Raw genomic sequence first — 22,807 nt, forward strand, 5'->3', positions numbered from 1 at the left:
TTTGAACCAAGGTAGGGCAGAGGCTCGGGATCTTTCCACTCTCTGTCCTCACAGGAACGCTCCCTGCAGAGGGACTGTGAGGAGGTCACCCTCTCACAAATGCTGAAGGATCAAAATACTAGGACCACAGGAGACTGAAGCCTTTTGCTCTACGTAAAAGATGTTAGGTTCCAACTGTGTTCCTCAGGACCTATCGTTGGGTGGTTCTTTGCTTCTTCTTAGAGTTTAAGAATCTGCAAATATATCTGGAAACTACGACCGAATGGGATCTGTCTGGAACGGTTCTGGATTCTCAGGAATGAATTTCTCAAATGCAGGACTGCTCAGCCCCACAGACTGAAATGGGCCCTTATGCAGCTACTTCTCCCTAGAACGATCCTAGCCAGAGAATACCTTTGAGTGTCTGATGAAGGCTGTCCATAAGAAATAAAGCTCAAAAACTATCATAATATCCTGAGTTTACTTCACCAAATCCCTTGCTTTTAAAGTAATATTCCCATATAAATCATGATCCTCGACTTTATATTGTTTTATAGTTTTCAAGATTCTTCTACCTAATGTTAATCACATAACATTCCTATGATATAGTAGGGTAATGAATACCAGCTCTATTTTAAAAATGAAAGAAGTGAGGAATAGAAAAGAGGAAGAAGTTGCCCAAGTAAATATTTAAAATTAAGGATTAGAATATAAATAAATAAATACATAAGTAAATAAATAAATAAAATTAAGGATTGGGACTAAACCTCAGTCCATGTCTCGTGAACTCCAGACCACTGAGTCATATAATTATATTCATTTATACATAGCCCCATATATAAATGAAAACTTGTCAATAGTTCTTTATTTCAGTCTTCAATCTGTCACTCACTTATTTATCCCTACCTATCCTCTATATTACTTGTACTCTACTTCCTAAATATATATCAAAAAGAGAATTGTCAAAACTGAAACAAAGAGGGCCAAACTTAAATCATTGGCTCTTCCAGTCTTCAGCTACTGACAGAGGGAAAATAAAATTATTACTATGAAGTAAAATACTATGAAGAGAATTACCATAGAGCTTGAGGCTTTGAACTAAAAACTTAAGCTTTCATTTTCCCAAAATAATTTAATTTTGGAAAGGACAATATCAATTTGATTTTGTGGATATACATTATATAATTTTAATGGAGGGCCTACCTAGAAAATGCAAACATTCCATATGTCTGTCACTTTTCTCCAGCTGAATACTAATCAAAATCAAAATCATTAAAAACAGAAGCATCTAAAGTGATCAAATCACCCTGGAGGAGGAGTCACCACCAAGGTGACACCCAGGGTCAGGTCTGACACTTAGCCAGACCTGGGTATTGTTGCCTGCTTCCTTGGTGTCACAGCGAGGCTGTGTTATCCCCTGTTGGACCTAAAATTATCAGAAAACACATTAAGAACCAGACAAGGTCACTCTGAGACTGTGACTAAAATGAGGTAAAACAAGGTCACTCCATAGACAAAGACAAGGTCCCCGTGGAACCCACAATGTTCCAAACATTCTCCTCTCTCAGCTAAGATGAGTGACTCACTTCTTCACCAGCTGCGTCTGGTCTTCCCTCCTCCTAGATAATTTACTAAGATACCCAAACATAGCATTGTCCCCCTTCCCTGACATCATCAAATCTGGAGCAAACCCCACTTTTTTAAACCTTCTGTGAAATCACCCAACACAAGCCCAAACCCTGGATAAGTGTTTCCTAACATCCCCTTACTAAGATGCCCTGCAATTCCCTATGTTGATTTCCCCTCACTGCCAAGAGTAACAAACCCAACTTGTTCAACTACAGGTGTCATCCTGATGGACTCTCACTGGAGGACACTGACATGATAATAATACTAGTATTAGAGAGTGTTTGCTAGTTTGCTACCTACCATGGTCCTCTCATGAAGAGGGTATTACTATATTGTCCTCATTGTACAGCTGAAGAAACTAAGGATCAGAGGGGCAACATAGATATGAAAAGATGATATCTAAATTTAAATATGTGTTTTCTTGCAAAAGTCCAAGATCTTTCCCCTACAACACATTAATGTATTATTAAGTAGGCACAGAAAATGTCCTAGAAAAATTTGGATGAGTATTAGAAATTCGTACATGTCAAGAAAATCCAATCAATAGTCATCTATTGCATACCACCAGGTACAAAGTGGCATGGAGAGATAAACAGGAAATAAAAGAGCATCTCCTTGTCCTCAAATATATCAATTATGAACTTGGTGCTCAATTAGTGACTGCAATGAAAATTCAGAGAAAACAGAAAACATAGGTTGGACTGCCAGAAGTTCTGACTTTGGTGATAAGAGAAACATATCCCAAAGACCCCTGAACACACACATACGTACACACATCCTTCCACAGTACCACACGTAATTATTACTACAGATGAGAAAAGGAGGAAGACGAAGTCCCATCACGTTTATGAGCCAGTGAATGAATCGCAGTGAAATCCTTTCTTTGCTCTGTATACCTCTGGCCAATCAACACCAGTCACTGTTCTCAGACACAGTACAGAAGTCGGTAACTAGTAACTCAAACTAGGAAATATCAGATCAGATCTACCCTTTCCTTCCTTTCTTCTCTCCTTATATGGATCTCAGGCAAGTAGTTTACTTTCATCTCTAAAGAAGCTGGAAGAAAGTTGGATATTGACTAAGGAAAGTATCAGATAAAAATAGGATGCCATCTACTTAGCAGTAGACATCAGAATTTGCATAAATAGAACCATTTCATTATTTGATGTGAGCAATATTCATCTTTGCTCCACAATCAGCCTAACCAAGGAGAACCAAGTGTGGGTCTTGGCGCACTTCTTCATCACTGACACTTTTCCCATTATAGGTTTTCCCTTAAGAGGTTGTCTTAGGGATCTCAGGTAGGATGGCTACAAGAAATGGAGGTTGAAACCACTTAATATTCAAATTACCACCTCTCATTGAGACTAGAGTATTTGTATGTGTTTTTCAGAATTGCATTCAATTTTTCACATGCTTATTTCTAAATCCTCATAAGATATTACAAATTTCTTGAGATCGAGGACTATATATTCTTCTCAGTAGTGTCTTACATCTAGTTGATACTTAATAATGTTTTATATTCAGTGAAGGTGCCTGAGATTAGCTATAAGAAATTATTTCTAATTCTTCTAATATCTAGGAAGAATTTGAAATATTTGTACCAAACATATATAATTTAAAAACATAATGCCAAAATTTTGAGCAGAGTATAAAAATATACTTTTAAAATCATAGCTATAAGAATTCCCTTTCAGACAGTAAGGAAATTGGGATAAAATATGGTAAGAATTTTATCTTTTATGATGTAACTAAATCCAAGAATGGAAATAACGGAAGTCAGAAACAACACATTTATTAAGTATTCAAGATAGATCCATAATGCTCACTTTGTGAGAAAATATGAGCTAGGCCAGATTTATAATTAGTATAATCATAACTCCCCAAAATTACAGACCTAACAAAAGAAAGCCAACCAAATTTAAGGGTCTTAGAGTGGCTCCAGTGATAGTATAATACAGGTAAAACACACATGGTTACTACTTGAGTGATAAAGCAAAAACTACATCAACTTAGAAAAATGAGTTCTCTTATCTAAATTGTAACAACTCAGCACCTCTGTGTACTCACCCAAGCATTTTTCTGCTAGAAAAAATTCATGGAAAGTGGACTATGAAAAATCTGGTTGATAACATTTTACTGATCAGTGCCATTTTATCTTTGTACTTATGGGGATCAACTGAGGTAAAAGAATTAATTAGAAACTAATATATTAAAAGAGAGTCTATAGTTAGCTATAATTTTTTATTTCCCAGTGCTATCTATTTTTTCACACTCCACAGAAAAATAAGACTGAACTCTGACTCCCCATAAATATCAGAGCTCAGCAGTTAAAAAAAATATTCCAATATTCCAAAATTTGTATAAATTTACTCAAATCTTTGGAAAAAAGGCAGAGCATAAATATATATGTGTGTGTCTGTGTGCCTATCTGTATGTTTACAGAGAGATAGAAATAAGACAGAACATAAATAGATTTTCTGGGAGTGATTTGCAAATAAGGAATCATGATTATTGACTCCCCAATATTCATAATACCTGAATACTGAATCATATGAGTTATATTCACTATTTGTAGAATTCATAACATTCTGAAAGTGATGATATTACTCAATACAACTACTACATATTTACATGTATATTCCTAAGTGTAGCAAGCCAGTAAAAGAGAACAGTTAAGCTTGTTAGATGACTGTTGTTTCTCTACATTTTTGGATGTTTTTCAGTCTTCAGATGTTTTCGACTCTTCAAATTTCCAGAAGAACTTTGAATCACTGCCTTATAATATAGGGTATTAACTTGGGGAATTTCGAGGGCAAATGTAACTCAGTGTGAGTTGAATAATGTATCTGGAGCTCATTACTGGCATCCCAGCTCTGTTGCTTGCATGTAGAACATGTGACTGCATGGACAGGTGAGAAACTCTCCCAAAGAGAAGATGATGCTTATTTCTAATGGTCCTATTGCAATTTTTGCTAGCCTCTGCCATTTGCCACTCCTGTCTGTGTCTTCCTCTAGAAGTGCCTTTGCTTTTCCTGGGGAGATTCTATCATTTGTTTGTTTTTATTTTCTCTCATAAATCGCAAGCCCCTTCAAGGCGGAGATCAGTCTTTTTCATTTTGTAGGTATCTGTTTTATATGTGAACGTTTCAGCAACGTAAATAATAGCATTACGAAGACTTCTCTCTGGAGTAATGGGTGGAATTAGCAAAGTCAGGTAAAACAGAATTGAAATATTTTGAAGGAAAAAAATTTTAAATAACATAAATACACTCTAAGAACAGACTATACAGTCTTCGTAATCACATGAAGACTGTATGTCATTTATGATCTAACCATTTTATGCATCTAGCAGTGAATCTAGAGAGTCTGATTTGCTAGCAAATGTCTATCATGCTCCCACGTGGTCAAGGGTGCATCCCACGCCTGAGCTGAGTGTGAGAGGATAACATCAGAAGGGTTGCCTCCACACCGGTCTCTCTAGTTACAATGTGGATGCAACAGTCAGTTCAGGTCTTTGGGATGGCTTATAATTTTTCCAGGAGGGAAATCCAAGTAGAGATAAAATCTTAGTGGGAATCATTAATATACCTATTTATAGAAATCCAATAAAGGTGAGCATTCATTGATACTCAGTCAAGGAAATATTATACACAATTACATATGATAGAATCAAGGAAGGTACCCAATTTTATTTAAGCAAGAATCAATAAGCAAAGGACACATTTTCCAGTGTGACTGAATGAACGTCGTATTCTTAATATCTCCTAGGTATCCTAGGGACCATATACAGGGACATAAATGCCAAGTTCCCCAAATCCAGAACAGGCTCACCTGGGCAGAGAGCGATATTACAAGGCTTATGATGAGTCTCGGGTCCTTCACACGGCCTTCCCCCATACTGGGGCGGAGTGCACGCCCGTGTTCTTGTTCTTTGGCCTCGACCACACGTGAATGAACACAAACTCCACGGAGACCACTCCTCCCAGACTCCATGGACTGTAATAAAGCAAAGAAGCTTCAACAACAGAAGCAAAGAGGCGAAGTCAAAGATTATTTTTCTCTATAATTAAGAAAAAAACTCATCAAATAGACAAGTATGAAGATATTTTAAAAATTCAATTGAATTACTCTTATTTGTCACAAAATGTAAGTTAAGTCAGCAATCATTTAAATAATGGAAAATTGCATGTACCTCTTTTTGTATTTGAACAATTATTTATGTTATAAATTTTAAATGTTTTTGTGTTTTTTTGAATGGAAATGCACCTCTCTCCATCATAGTAAAATAGTCATGAGTTACTTCTATGTAAAAGTAACATCAACTAAATTTCTTAGAGTGATCTTCTGGAGTTAAAATTGCATTTAAATAGATAAGGGTCAATTTAATTCTTCCAACATTTACAAGGTTTCAGGATTAATAAATTTTATGGTGTCAGAGAATGAAAAAAATCTGAAAATTGATGGTACATATTTTAAACAGCTTTTTGACCTCACATTTTAGAAAACATATTTTTGCCATTTAAAAAATGTGGGTGTTTAAAGTCACTGTCCTTTGAATAAGAGGGAAATTTCAAAAACTCTATCTACTTGCATAAGAGCCTCCTCTCTCCCCAGTTTTAAAACGAGGGGCAAATATGAAGACCTCTTTCTAATAGCCAGAAAAACAGAAGATACCTGTCCTCTTCCAGTAACTGGATACACTGGAAATCCTCCTAATTAATAAAAATTCTAGAAAAAACTTATGATCTTATTAAGTTATGTCTTATATAAGTATCAGTACACCAGTACTTCAAATATGCCATTACGATGAATTCACACTTGATCGGAATACTAACATAATTTGTGTTCCTCCATAATAACCACTGCAAAGAAATGCTGACATCTTTTGCAGAAAGTCCATGAGGGATCAAAGTTTAGGTCACTTGCTTGCACTGTCCAATCACAAATCACAAAACATGACACAGATGTTCATTTTCTCCTCAACATTGGCCGGGGTAAGCAGAAGTGTCAGAGGACACATGCCAGTAAATGTAGTACATCTAGAATATTTTGCATGTTATCTGCTGACCAAGTTGTTACTTTAAAAACACAGATCTGACATCCTTAATTATGAGGCAGCCCGTTCTTTTCTATTTATACTATTTAGTTGCCCAACTTGTGAAAATATGTTCAAATATTGGAAAAATTAGCCAAATTTAGGTAATATCCAATGAAAAATTCTTTAAGATTCTGTGAAACTTGCTGGAAAGTATATTTCAAAAATACTATACAGAAAAAGTGAGAGAAATTAAGATGTTTGCATTTTTCCCATTTACGTCTGGGAACACCAAAGACAATTTGTATCCATCGGTGTAAGAATAAATAGTAAGACTGTGTTTAAGTCTAAGGAAAAAAATACACACATACCTATATTTACATATAGGTATATATGATCAATTACAGCAAAATAATTTGGAAGTAACATATATGAATGTACTTTGTTATGTAAACTGCACACCTGTAAGCAATTTTTGCATTTATTTCTAGTTACCAAATGTTCTCCACTTAAAAACCATCTTTTCTCCCTGATTTTCTATATAAGATGCTAACAGACTATATAGTATTTTTATGTCTGGTTCTGTTCTGTTCTGGTTCTGTTGTCTCCCATCAGATCACATTGTTGCACATGCAGTGAACAATCCCAGAAGAAAAAGCTGCTAAACTGGCAGAATTTTCTCTAAAATCTCAAAGAAATGTTCATTAATCTTGATGATTTAGTTAAATTATGGAGCTAGAATCCTCTGAAAACTAATCTTTTTTTTTTGAATTTATTTTTTTTAATTTTATTTACTTATTTTTTATACAGCAGGTTCTTACTCACTACTTTTTAACAGTCTTTATTGCTCCATGGTGAAATTTCATGACTTCTCCACATCAATTTTAAAAAGCAAAAATATGTTTTTTCATTTGAAAAAGACATACAATTATTAATAATTTGTTACTTTTGATACTTGATACTATTGAATTAGTAGGAAATTGTAGCACAAGTCTTGTAATTTTATGAATCCTTTTCATAAAGATTTATGATAAAGATTAATTTTTTTTTATTTTAATGGAAATTCATTGGATAAACTACTTTATTTTCAGTAAAGTATGAAAATCTGTAAATGATCTAGTCCATTTGAAAAATGTACCAAAAAAACTAAAATCAAATTGATCCATTTTTATAGTTTTTTCTTTAGACACTAGCTATAATATCATGTCTCTGATTTATCTAGAGACGAAATGAGGAATACACAATACACAAATTATATTACTACCAGGTTTCTGAAATAAGTGTACAAAGTATATTGTGATTCAGATTGGGATGTATAAAATAACTCCTTTAAGTGAAAGGTTTTTTTCTTAGGGAAATAAATGGATGTGAAAACAGTGACATAAAAAAAAAAAAAAAAATCAAAACCGTTCCTTAGCCTAAATCAGCTTTTTTCTAAAAGCCTGGAATATAGAGTAGACTAGTGGTTCTCAACCAGGGGCAATAATGACCTCCCCCTCCCAGGGGACATTTGGCAACGTCGGAGACATTTTTGGTTGTCACGGCTCAGGGGAAGAAAGGGGGCTACTGGTATCTAATGAGTAGAGGCCAGGGATGCTGCCAGACATCCCCAAATCTCAGGCCAGCCCCACAACACAGATTTATCCATATCAAAATGTCAGTGGTACCAAGGTTGAGAAATCCTGGAAGAGGTCATAAAACTGTACGTCAGAAACCAGGGCAGTAAATACAGAATTTCATGTAGCTCTCTATTTTTCTCAATTTACTTTCTGTTTATCCCGATCATTTTCTGCCCTGAACAATAAGAGGTTCTGAAGACACTATGATGTCAGAGCAACAGTTTTGTAAAAGGCTGGATATCTTAGGATTCATATTAGAAATAACACATTATTATGCAATTTAAAAACTCTTTAAATGTGAATAATGCTGGTGAAAAGTTACTACTTTATAATACTATTGATTAGCCTTTAAGAGTACAAATAAATATAAGCTCTAGTTCTATCATCCCACATATTTTGTGAAAAGTGACATTAATATTCAGTTTGTCCTTGTGTCATTTTCATTAATTAATTAAATAGCAAATACCCTTGCTTATTCACAGTGTGACAAGTAGGTTATTTCTGAGATAGTTTTCTTCTTGGGAATAAAGTATTTCAGAAAGATATTTACACTGTTCAGCGTACTATGTTAGGTTTTAAATTCACTTTTTGTCACTGTTTTCATTATATATTGTGTAAAAACATACATATTTACCAGCATGACAAATAATTGAACAAAATATCGAACGCAAAGTATTTCATAACAAGCACAATCACCGTCTGAAAGGTATCACAATTTCCTGTAGTGGGATACTGATTCTACATTTTTAAAATAATAAAGTTGCTAAATTATTCTTCATGTTTGGAAAATTAAAAAGAAATCAACAAAATGCTTTTTAGTGTCTTTAATTCAACATCGGCACTATAACAATGATTACAAGATACGTATTTCTGGGGCTTCCCTGGTGGCGCAGTGGTTGAGAATCCGCCTGCCGATGCAGGGGACACGGGTTCGTGCCCCGGTCCGGGAAGATCCCACGTGCCGCGGAGCGGCTGGGCCCGTGAGCCGTGGCCGCTGAGCCTGCGCGTCCGGAGCCTGTGCTCCGCAACGGGAGAGGCCACAACAGCGAGAGGCCCACGTACCGCAAAAAAAAAAAAAAAAAAAAAAAAAAAAAAAAAAAAAGATACGTATTTCTTATCATCAGTAAAAGATAAACCTATACGTATACGAAGGTGGAGAGAAACCAGTGTTTAGTATGTACTTCTTCAGTAGGCATAATAGTAGAAGGTTTAAGAAACTGAGGAAAAGCTTTATAATCATAGAATAGTATTCAGCTTTCTGGACATGAGATGCAGAGTGAAAGGGAGTACACACTGGTCCCACTCTACTGGTCTCACGCCCAGTGAGGGGCCGGGTCAGCAGCCTTGGGCAGAAGGTTGGAGATTTCCACATGTCAGCCAGTGAGTGTTCATAACTAGTGTTTGGAAAGTTAGCTCTGAATGGAGAACTGTAGAGAACACTTTAGCACCCACTCAGACTTCCATTTGGGGATCTGTTTGCCATTAGATTCTAACCCTGTATGTTGAAAGGATCTTGACTCTTCAGAAGGATGCTGACCACATAAATGTATATGTCAAGTACAGCTTAACTCTTTGTTGACGATTTTCTTGTTGCCAAGTACAGGGCACTTGATCGTGGAACCCTTAACATAAATACTGTAAATAGGGTCCAGCTTTAAGTTCTAGTCCAGACAATGCACTTGACCCACACCCACCTGAAAATCCACTAGCATTTCCTCACGAGGTCCTTTTACCTATAAAATTTAGACACATTACAATTTCTAAAATGCCCATCTCCTTACTGCTCGTTTCCCTTCTCTTGCCTAATGTACTTGCGTACGTTTGCTCTGTGACCCCTATTATTGTCAACTTTTTTCCTTGTCTTACCCACCCATGATCTCCTTACGCATTTTCCCCCGTCTGTTATCTTTTTATGTTTCATTTGATGTTCTTTCTCCTCACTGACTTTTCTTATTTTCAGTGGAACCATTGCTCTTTTCCTACTAATTCTGTCTTCCCTCCCTCATACCTTTCTGCCCTGTTTATCTTTTTTTTTAAATTGAAGAATAGTTGATTTACAATGTTTCAGGTATAAATCAAAGTGATTCAGTTATGTATATATATATATTTTTTCTTTTTATTCTGCCCATCTTATCTTTTTAATTCTACCTTTGTCTACTGCTTTGTGCCTCCCAAGCCTGTAGCAAAGGGATCTCCCATCTCACTGCAGCATTCCTCCTCCACGACTGCCCGCCACTTCTTTCCCCTTTTATTTTTTCCAGCTTGCCTTTTATTTTATCGGAAAATTTACCATCTAATCCTTGGTAAGTGTACAATTCAGCAGTGTTAAGTATATTCATAGCGTTGGGAAACAGGTCTCCAGAATGTTTTCATTCTGTAAATCCAAACTCTGTACCTATTAAACAGCTCCTCCTCCAAATTGTTTTTGAAGGGGTTGCCCTCACCCCTTCTTCTGGGAAATGGGGACTGTCCCTGCCCCTCCCCCATGCCACCCGCTCTGTACTCTTGCTTTTAGCAACTGCAGAATTAGGCTTCTCTGGAAATGGAACTTGCCAGAAGACTAATGCACACTTCACCAGATGAAAGGCGGCTGTAATGCCAGGCCCTTTCTTTGTGCCCACCTCACACCAGAGGCCTCTGGAAGGGCTGTGAATGCAAAGCCATTGTCAACTGCAGGGGTCTGAGTCGGCATCAGCCATCCACCAAATGGCTGAGCAGAAACACAGACCTGGAGAGTCACAGGATTACGTGCTTCGGACTTCTTGAAAGAAAGCCCAGAATCCTTGTAGTACTTATTTTTACATGAAAGTCAGTGGTCTGAGAAGAAGAAATGCTTATAATATGCATGTATGCACCAATGGACAAAAAAAATGTTGATGTAACATGGAAAATCTGATCCTAAGTGGGTAAGCTATTACGTTATGCTCCATTTAATATGAAAGATCTTTTTTTTTTTTCTTTTTCCCATTAGTGACTTTACGTTTACAAGAGCAGAGGATGGCTCTGAGGAGGGTTGTCACTTGAATGAAATAAACTAACAGAAAGTCCTTTGGCCCGGGGCACTAGTTTCCCCGATGGGGTCAAATAAGTGGTAGGAAAATAGCTGACTGCCTTAAAGGCTGTATCAACCACTGCCTTAAACACCGGGTACTGATCACATTTCCAGGATGCTGGCAAATTTCACTATTCCTCCAACATTCAATTGGACATTTTCACCCTCTAAAATAAGGAAAGACTTGGAACCTTAAATACCATTAGAAACAGATACAGAATTTCAAGCTTATAGCTGCGGTGGGTAGGGAGTCACTTTTGTAATTTCTTGGCTGCTCTGAAAGCGGAAAGAATCATACACATAATAAAATTTCACAGTTGAATACAAATTACACTTATCCACTCTAATTAAAATGCCTATACCAGGTTCATATGAAAATAACACATCATTCCAAATGCGTAGCATGACACAATTCAATAACATCCACAGTTGTAGTTGCTGCTAACACTACCTGGACAGAGGGCAGTGTTATTGCAAACCCTTGATTCTCTTAATGGGCCGCTGCAGTGTGTCCCGTAAGGTGATACACAAGTTCTGGTTCGCACCTGCGACCCCTGACCACAAGTAACTGAGCATGTGCTCCACTGGGACCACTCTTCCACGCCAGATTCACCTGTGTGCAAGACAACAAATAAACATGAAATACTGTATTGAATATTCATCTAGTAAGCATTATACCAAACTGACATTATGACATGCAAGAATAATTTCAATGTGAAAACATGACAGTACATCAAAGATACACAAAAACATTTCAGAGAAAAAGAAACTTAAAGAGAGATACTATTACACTGACGCAAGATCCAAGTTAGCTATAACCTTGTTAGCAAGACTCCACTTCACAAATCCACTGGGCCATGGATGCTATGAAGGGACAAGTCAGCATTTTTCAAGAATGATTGTTGGAGTGATTCTCTTCAAGCCAATCTAAAGCTTTGTCCTTTGATGGAAGAGGAAACAAAATGTATTGCTAAACTTACTCTGGCTTTGGTGAGTAGGAATATATTGATGTATCCTTCCCCAGTCGTTTGTTCCAGAATCTCCTTTCTAATGCTGGATGAGGTGGGCCTCTGGGAGTTTGGGCATATCAAATTTTTATTGTGTTGAACACTCACACTTGTTTATAATTTATTCCTTGTGCAATTCCTACTTTTTCATCTTATGACAGCTATTTATTTTGTGATAATTTTTTCAAAAACATTCTACTCACAATTTTCCCTATGATGATCTACAGTAGAGAAGTAAGTTTTACTTGAAATGAAGGAAAATTCCTCTAGGATTTCTATTAATTTAATCTGGAACTAAAATTTACTAAAAAAATAGGGCTTTAAAAGTCACCGAATGTCTGAATTCATTAACTTTCATGGAGTAGGCATCACCCTGAAACTATGTCTAAGTTCTATTATGATCCAAAGTCATGTCCCAAGGAGACTTAAAGTCAAGAATTTCTAAGACCATCTCAACAGGCTTCTAATTCTATTCTGGAATGGTGTTCAGGATAGATTTTTAACACTAATTTGAAAACTTGCAGTTGCTTTTCTACAAATACAAAATTGGGCCATTTACCTGCTGGCAGGAACGAGTTAAATTAAATTTAGACTTTGTTGAAAAAGACTACTTTTGCTTCACTTGGTGAAGTGTTTCTGAAAACTCTGCATCACTGCTTATATAAATCAAGGAGCAATTTATATTTTACAGATTCTGTTTAGAATTTGATTTGCCTTTAGAAGAGAATTCAACTGATAGAGTATGAGGATCCATTCTCCACCTTTTTTGGAAAGGTTAATACATGACTTAGAAATGACTAGCAGTGCAACAAGGCATCTGGTCCTCGGGCTGGGACCCTAGGACAGATGAAGTTTGGACCAGAATGTAACTCAACTTGCTGATCACTGAGAAGTTCTTTGTCCAAAAAACAGAGTCAGATGAAATAAAACATGTGTTCGATAAAGTAGTTCAAGTTACATTCTGGTGTAAGCTTCTTATCTCCTTGAGGGCCCATGACAACTAGGTCACAGACAAGCACACTTTGAAAAAAATTTAAGCTTAAAGTTGGGGAAAATCTAATGCAAATTTTTTTTCTTGTGATATTTCAACCTGTGTTTGTGATGAGATTAAGTGAAGTAGAAATATTATGGTTGAATGTGATTAATTAAAAGCCAGAAAACCTTGAACATTGTGAATTCTATAATAAGTAAAATGATAAAGGTTATGAATACAATTAGTTCTATTTTTCCACAAGAGCACTGCATTGTTATGATGGCAGGAAAAGAAGGTTTAATTAAACTGAGCAATGAATCAGGATCAAGAACTATTTTTATGTGCATTTCTGTAAAATTTTTAAAATTTGGGGTTGCTTCTGAATGTATGAAGCTACAATGACGTTGAACAAGCTAGATAATGATGCCTGGGTCATGAGGGATTGATAATTAGTGCTCAGAATTGGCATTATTCACTCCCCCTCAAACTGGTGGTTTATTTTGTTGATCAAAACCACAAGAAATAAATGAATAAGATATAGATGGGCTTTCAGATTCTGAATCAAATCTTGCCGTTGAAATACTGGCCCACCTACCAAAATGACCCCATTATATCTCAGTCTATAATTTCAAGTGACATTTCCATGAAATAGTTATGATTTCCATGCTGCCACAGCCTTATCCCAAAAGGCATGAAGGCTGTTCTAGTCAAGCACATTGGGGCTTTGTGAGAAATACTTTATAGCAAAGATATTCTGTAAAAAATTCACTGACCTTAAGACAGTAAAGTATAACACAAAGTATACTATTTTTAATATATATGTCTTTGGAGATAGCACAAACGAATTTGGTTCCTTAACTTGTAACTTAAGGCATATTACACATTATGTAGAAGGATTCAGTATCTAAGGTACTATTAAGGCTCTTTATTCTGACACGAAACATGAAAGGAAACTGAAAAAGCACATTAAAGTCAGAAGATCTGTCGTTGATGGAAAGTACCGCATATTAGCTCTGTGACCTTGAGAAAGTCACTTTATTTCTCTGAACCTCTCAATAAAATGAGTAATACATCTACCTCAAAACCTATTTGTGAGAATTAAATGAGGTGAGGTATGGGAGTGCATTTTAAACTATAAACAAAATACTAATAAAAAATGTTGCTAGTATGTTAAAATCATGAAATCAGAAACATACAATTTTATTTTTCTGTTTTAGATAACATGTCACATACTATTTTCCCCACTGGAATAAAAGACTACTTTCCTAAACATGTTTATAAGATCATTTGATAACTATGATGTTAAAAAGCATCAGTATGTGTAATTAAGAAGTCTTTAGCCATCTTGTTGGTATTTAATTTAGATGTCTATATTCTATATCTTATCATGGCATTTCACTTCCATAGACTATAAATACAGCTGTGTCTTAAGACTATTTGAGCATTGTACAATTATGTCCAAACTAGCCCAACTCAGTTACCAAACTGACCAAAATGGTCAAGTTATTTTGATAAAGTAACGTGACTTCACTAAATATTACTCTTCTAAAAACATTGCCAGTCACATTATTACTTTATAGAAAGTTTGTTTTTAAATACTGGGTTGACTGATCATAATGATTGAAGAGGCTAGGTTACTCATTTTGAGAAGTAATTCTTAAGTTATACGGTCTGATAGCTTTTGCTTTGTTTTTCCTCATGACTAACATAAAAATATATTGTGTTTTATTATTCAGCTTTACCCCTATTGCATGACTCTTTGTTCTCAAATTAATGCTAGCAATTACTCAGCATTATTTACCTGCAACACCAATTTCTTGGTTTGAAAGACAAATAGAAAAGTATAAATAAAACAACTTTTGTAGAATTTTATTGTGTTATACTGAGTTGTATTTATTCAGACTACCTTAACATCTGGAGAAAGTATAATCTCAGAAAATATTTAAGGGCAAAAAATGAAAATCCTGCTCTTTTTAGCTTTATAATTGCCTCATGTCAAATTATGTATTTTAAAAACTATGTTAAATAATGCAGTTTTCCAGTCTTTAATCAGTATCACGGAAATGTAAATTTAAAATGTTTTATACCTGTATTTATATTTACCTGTACTATATTTGGTTTAAAATGAAATAATAACTATATGTTATTCATTTGTTAAAGCATCCAATCAATATTTTCAGAACTTTAATTCTGAAGTTCATTGACTTTTCTGACTTTTTTTTTTTTTTTTTTTTTTTTTTTTTTTTTGCGGTATGCGGGCCTCTCACTGTTGTGGCCTCTCCCGTTGCGGAGCACAGGCTCCGGACGCACAGGCCTAGCGGCCATGGCTCACGGGCTTAGTTGCTCCGCGGCATGTGGGATCCTCCCGGACCAGGGCACGAACCCGTGTCTCCTGCATCGGCAGGCGGATTCTCAACCACTGCGCCACCAGGGAAGCCCTCTGACTTATTGTTAACAACATGGGGAAATAGCTTTAAAGCTCCCCATGGATCTATTTAATAAGCATTTCATTTATTTTACCAAATCATGTGTCCCTATATATTAAATACAAAACAATGCCTGGAAAATAGTGAGTAAATTAAAATGAAAACTAGTAATTCCTCACTAAGAAAATATAATGTTCCTTGTGATTTGAACTTGCAAAAAGGTTTCTGGCTGAAAACTCTGAATTTTCTTGGTCTGTGTCACAGGCAAATCCAAAAACTGAATTTCTATAAACACTCCAGGCCAAATTGCATAATATTTATGCATAAACTAATTTTGCTACGTTATTGGAAATTTAAACTATGGTTCACCATTTCATTATTAAGTGACCCCAATTTTAAGGAATTTCAGTAAACCAATGTCTGCCACTTCTTTTGCAAAATGTCAGGACACCTCTAATCTTACAGAAATGCCCCATGAAACGGCACAAGAAGTCAGCCCATGCCCTATGTCTTTACTTAGAGTCAATCATCCCCTGATCTCTGGTCAGTAGTTGAGACTTTTTGATCCTTGTAAGGGAGAAAAATACATTTAGAAATTTGAAAATTTGCCTGAAACTGGTCGTGCACTTTTGAACTTCTTCAATCAAATAGTAAAAACATAAATCAGCTTTTCTTAAATAAGAAGGTGCACGAAAAGAAATCCAGATGAGCAAGTTTTCTTCATTTCTGGATTTGGCTGCAACATATTTTTTTCAAAAGCTAAAAATATGTCCTTAATGTAGAATTTATTCTAAATGTTCTCCCTTTTCTGAGAGTTCTTTGCCCTACTTGCCACTAATGTATACAAGTCTACTATTCGCCCATTACCAAGGGCACAATTCATTAAGAATATTTGCATTTTTGAGTTATAGATTCAAATCTAGTGTTCTGAATAAGTATTATCCTAAGATCACATGAACTAAAGGAAATATTCATTCTTCAAGGGAATTTCATCAAAATCAGTCTTAATGCCATGTCAAAAAGTTGGTCAGGTACTTGAAACTTCTGTATTAATAGTAAAACTCCTCATCTAGATTGGAATGTATAAGACTTTATGAAGACATAGATAAAACTGTTAGTTTGCAATTTCCTGCAATAAAATTGACAGATGCAAATGTTTATAACACAGATTAATCATGTTTTCATCTAAGAATGTTCTACATTCAAAGAAGAGGGGGAATTATAGCCCATTTATTATGATGAGCCAAAAGAGGAATGCATCTATTTGTTTATATATATATATTTGGAGGGATGTATTTTAAAGTAATCTAATTTATTTAGGATTAAAAATGTTATAAACCAAAAAATCATTTTTGTTGATAGTTAATTATTTGGAGTGTATTATACCTTACTAATAAAGACTGTCAACTTTTTATTATTTAGCTTATATAACAAAACTCTTTTCAAATTAAAGATATTAAATTCTAAAAAAAGTTTCTAACTAATTGCTATCCACTTTCACAGTTAATATTTATATGATACATGACAAGTGAAAAAATATTCAACATATTAAATATTAAATTTCATCATCTAAAGTCCTGCTTAAAATAATAATTCTGAAAAGTCCGAAAATAATCAATTATTGATGAAATAACTTTGCTGAGTTTCTTTAAAAGTTTAATGATACATTTTAAGTAGTTAATTAACATAAATAAATAATAATATATAAATCCGAAATGTCCCACAATGAAAGCAAAATAAATCTTACACATTTTTTGTGCACTTTTCAGTTCACAGCTACTTCATTTATGGACTTTAACTGGTGACAAAAAAAAATGGCTCAAAAAAATATCAGCTCCAAAAACTGACAAATGTGCAGCAAAAGATTATGAAAACATGCAGTGGTTTCATTAAATTAACAACAATAAATAGAAAAATGTAACTAACGTATTACCAGTTTGTGCCATAAATTTAGCAGCATCAGCTTGTTCCTGAGGGACCCTTTTTTCATGAACAGATCGAGGTCGCTGACTTTTAATTGTATGATCTCCCATCATTCCAAATTCTAAAGACAGAATAAAGGTATATGAAAGCCTGTGTGCAGACATTTCTCACAAATTACATCACTGTCTCATGCAATATGTTCCTACACAGACCTAGAAGTTACTGATCAAATCCACGATTCTAAATGTTTTAGGCTGATCTGCTTGGAACATTTCTAAACTCAAGTCAAAAACATCTATAAACAAGAACAAGGTTTCAAGAAACAATGATAACAGTCAGTGAAATGACACATCAGGTTTTAAGTCAGCTGAAGCAACAGAAATAGTGTACTCTTTTCTGATCGTGTTTTGAAGCAATACATGAGATAAAATACAACCACAGGGCTAACTGTTGTTTTTCAGAGATAGAATCCTGATGCAAACCAGCTGCTGCTTTGCTGAAGAATCTTCACCCCGACAAGTTTTTTCAGCACTTCCTTAAGGAGTGAATAATCCTGTAATCTAGTTTACCTAAGACAAACATTCACTTGATGGACTATTTTCCCAAAGATGAGGTTGCCCTTAGTGTCCTCCAAAGCTTATAGAAAATGGTGGCTTAGATAATTCTCATTCTCTCCTGCCTTGTGCCCATATAATTCTTCATCCCTTTTCTAACCACTTGGAAGAGAGTGTTTTCTCTTTTAAAAGTTATGTTTAAGAGAGAGAATGACTCCAGGTTTCTGTTATTTAATTCTTTCAACGTATACCTCCTAGGAAAGGAAAATAATCTGGGCCTAACTCAGAGACAGATGGGGGAGAGGAAAAAATAAGCTGAACAAAAGAATAGATTCCACATAGCATATATTTTTTAATCTATATGCTTAGAACTCTGTAAGCATTCCATGCTTATTTCACTGTGACTGTAAAATAATTTGAATAAAACCAAAGCCTGATGAATGGGGTGGTTAGTTCTGGCTCACAGGACAGTAGGTGGGGGAAAAGCATTGCTGAGGGGCAGGGGTCAGAGGTGCTCAATGTTCTAAGAAAAGTTCTGGGTCTTTAACACCAGGTCTTTCATACATGACACACATAACTGGGTAAAATATGTTCTAATGACAGTGCAAATAGATTGCTAGAACTAATAATGTCAACATTTGGGAATGGATAATTTCACCAGCTTATTGTTTTGGCTTTTCCCATCCATCTTTAAATCATCTTCTGCTAAAATATTACAATGTACCTTGTACGACTAAGCAGTGGATTTTTTATGCACAACTCTGATCTTTTATGCAAGGAGAAAAGACTAGCACATGTTTTTGTCCAGCCTGGCAGATTTCCTCATAAATATTAAAGTATGGCTCCTGACAGATTGATCTGTCAGAAATTCTTTCCAGATATTCTACCCAAGAGAACATCCCATGAGAAATCTAAGAAATCTAAATGTGTGTTTGTTTTTGTCAGTTTAGATAAAATCCAAGGCAGGAAATGGAAATTTTCACTAAATGTCAGTTGGTTTAATCTCGTAAAATCCATCATTGTTTTCCATTACTGCCAACATCCTTTCATTACGTTATGTGCTGCCTAAACCATGCTTCATTCTGTTAACGAGAATTATCTAATCACCTATCATTTAATGATTTTGGAAAGTGACCACGTAGAAAATTTATATCTAGACTCCTGCACTATCCAATATTTTGAAATATTATATACAACTGAAATTTCTCTTGATCTGAAAATAGCAAAAGAAATTTAATAGTAATTTTTATTAACAGTATGTTTTACCTTCTGTCCTCTTGAATTTATCATTTAAATTGTGTACGTGTGTGTCTATCATTTAGGGCATCTGAGTCAGAGCACATATTCACATAAGTAATCTGGGGGCTCTGATGCTTACACTGAGGCAGTTTGGGCACCCAGAGAGCAAAGGACACCAAAGAAAGTATCCCATGCCTACAACCTCCTAACTACAAGCTAACTTTATTACCTGCTCTAGTAGAAGGCAATTCTTCAACTCGGTGGCAGCATGATAATAGCCTGCAATTTGTTTTCTAAGGAAAAATAGTTTACAGGGACTATGATCCTGAAATTTAGGGGTCTGAGGATATAGGTTGGTTCTGAGATCATTTTAAAAGTGCCATATTCAATTTTTAATGAGTTCTGAAATTTAAACACGAGTAAAGTACTATTTTTTAAAAAAATATGCATTAGTATTTCAGTGAACTATTTCACATTATTAGCTGGAATGTAATTGAAGCTTCTCAAATACAAATTACAAATTTTATATTACAAGTTAAATTTCTACATTCTTCACTCTAGTCACTTCTACTTATTAATAATCAATGTTATATGAGCATTAGTGCTAATGCCTTATTATGGGTAACAGCAGTTAAGAAATTCTTCAATCATCTGTGGACTTGATTACATAAGTTTTACATAATCGAAAGTTTAAAATAAATTTTCTGATTATTGCTATCAATATAATTTATATTAAAAATTACTTAGAACATTAAAACTATTCAATAATATGAGGTCTTGATATAAGTAGATTCCCTATAAGATAGAAGACATGCTAACAATTTTACTTCCTTTTCTCAGATGGAAAAGCAACAAACACTAAGGTGGTATTTTTTTTAACGTGCTAGACGGATTGTTTCAGACCTAAAACAATCCTAATTTGTAAGTGAAACACGTAAACTCTTATCTAATTAAGTGAGTTTCTTTTGCCAATGTTTAAGGGTTGTTATCAATGGTAAATTTAACAACAAATGCTACGGCTCCATCCATTTCTCACAATGGAATACTTTCAAAATATTCGTGCTCTCTTTCAAGATGATATAATCTTCTTGATTTCTCATGAACATAAAGGCCAATTGGATCATCTAAACTTAGGGAGAAAAAGCTATCATTTTTGATATTATTCTCTTATTTAGTGAATATGGGTTAAGGTAAACCTTTAATGTGTTACGCTTTCTGAATAATACAAGTTCTACATGGTGGTTGATTTATATTCAAATGATTCTGAGGTAGCAAAGATCATATACTACATTAGTTACACGAGAAAAACAGCATAGCCAAATAAAAAGATGATCTGCTTTGGTGAAAGCAATGAAAAGCAAGTTATGAAATCAAATGAAGTCATGTACAGCATAATACTGTATATGTACATATGGTACATGGCTTATGAAAATACAGGTTTATTTCCTATATCTTTATGTTGATGGTATCGATGAAGTGGTGCATAAATAACTGCGTTCATATATAAAACTCATATGGCTTTCCATATTTAGGCACATTTTCTCATATACACTCTTGCACTGTGCTTCTCGATAAAAAGCAGTAGTCTCTGGAAGTACAATACAATCAAAGTCACATGAAAAAAAGGTTTTGAAAATCTGTTGCTTTAAGTATAGTTTTATGTCTTTTCTTCCCCCATCCAGGAATATTATAAGTAGATCGTTAAGAAACAAATAGACTTGAAAACTGACTCTTGGTAAGTCAATCGTCAGTCATGAAGTTTTTGTCTGGAAATCAAGGGTTATAATAATGTGAAGTCATCAAAAAGTTAAAACACACACATATCCCTTTGTTATTTTACCATGTGTTTATTCTTCAATGTATGGACATGTAGAACAGCAAATTAGTCGATAACAGCTATTACTGCAAACTATCTTGCAATATAAATATTAACTTCCCATTGTTAGCTAGCTTTCCTTCGCATTTCTACAGAAACTACTCTAGCCCACTGTTGCTTCTCAAGAAACTCTCAGAGATATGCCCTACTTTTAATCTACAGCCAAATTGCACTACTTTTTGTCATGGAAATGGTCAAGCCAACGCAGCCTTTCTCTTATTTTCCTCCACCTGAAACACCTGCTCCTCCAGCCATGCTGCAATAAAGCCCTCTCCAAGTCCACCTCCAATGGCACCACCTCCATGAACTAACCAACCAATCAGAATCAGCCTCTGTCTGCCCTAACTTCTGTTCTGCTTTGTATCAATAATGGACTTTTACTTATTAGATTGTGCCTTATTCCCCGAACTGGATTGTAAACTTAGATGGGAAGGAAGTATGTCCTACAAGTTTTAAAAGCACCTCCTGCTTTGCATATAACCGGGGTTCAACATTTATTCTATAAATAAATTTCATGCTAAGAATTACTTCTCCAAAAGGCAAATTTCTAGATGCCTAGAACCATTTCTTTAACTTGTTTGGTGAACAGTTCAATGCGGAAAAAATAAAATTCTTAGCGAAGTACTTAAAAGTTAATTATGTATGATTATGATGGTCAACATTTCTTTTGTCAACAGAGCTAACTATTGTTGCTATTGTGTCGATAAATATATTCAGATTATTATTTAAATAATTGAAATATTACTTTATTTAGAACTTAAATCTCATTGTCCCAAGACAAAGCTTAATGCCCTAAAACAATGCTTAATTTTTGTCAGTAAACATTTATCAATTACTTACTGTTTCAGGTATTAAAATTACAAACATAAGTAAAAAATAGTCTCTGATATTCTCATACCCAAGAAAACCCACTAAAAATGGCTGATCCTTTCAAATACATAAAATTATTTACCTTAATCAAAGCATTAAGCTGAACTGGTATGTTATTAAATTCATTCATTTATTTTTACACTTATTGGAAACAGAGTTGGCACAATTATTTTGCACGCAGAGTTTTTGTGTGCATAACATGGCCTGGAGATATTTAGGTAGTGAAGAAGAGACCAGAGCATCAGTCATTATGATATTCTTCTGTTTTCTGAGATTATTTTTTAAAATTTTTTGCAATATGATTAAACGTAAAAATTGTTTTCTCTCCCTCGACAACTCTTTGTTGAGTGTCAGTATAGTCAGGTGCTTTATGAAAACATAGAGCTGATTGGGAAAAAGACTATTATCTTTTGGAGTCTACATCATCGAAGATATTTCTAGAACTGGCATGAACTATTGGAAACAAGGAATTTTAAAATTAGACATCATTAGCTGAAATTCTGAAGAACGCTGTTTAAGAAATACTGTTTACTGTTAATTATACATACACTAATTTCATTTTCCCAAAGAACCAAACAGGAATAGAATAAGTGGATGAAAAACAATTTCCAAAGAATTAATT

At 34.8% G+C, this 22,807-nt stretch overlaps 1 protein-coding gene across 2 annotated transcripts in view; it reads right to left on the reverse strand.

Annotated features, from left to right (window-relative positions):
• Window positions 1–22,807, reverse strand: part of ADGRB3 (adhesion G protein-coupled receptor B3) — a 781,830-nt gene that overhangs the window by 468,534 nt on the left and 290,489 nt on the right. For both annotated transcript variants that reach the window (XM_059083264.2, XM_067011391.1), the window contains exons 3-5: window positions 17,657–17,767; window positions 11,769–11,930; window positions 5,443–5,607 (exon numbers count right to left, since the gene is read on the reverse strand). In XM_059083264.2, the coding sequence (XP_058939247.1) occupies window positions 5,443–5,607; window positions 11,769–11,930; window positions 17,657–17,767 (438 nt within the window). The remainder of the gene's footprint in view (window positions 1–5,442; window positions 5,608–11,768; window positions 11,931–17,656; window positions 17,768–22,807) is intronic.

This window comes from Kogia breviceps, chromosome 13 (assembly GCF_026419965.1).
Source record: "Kogia breviceps isolate mKogBre1 chromosome 13, mKogBre1 haplotype 1, whole genome shotgun sequence".
NCBI lineage: Eukaryota > Metazoa > Chordata > Mammalia > Artiodactyla > Physeteridae > Kogia > Kogia breviceps.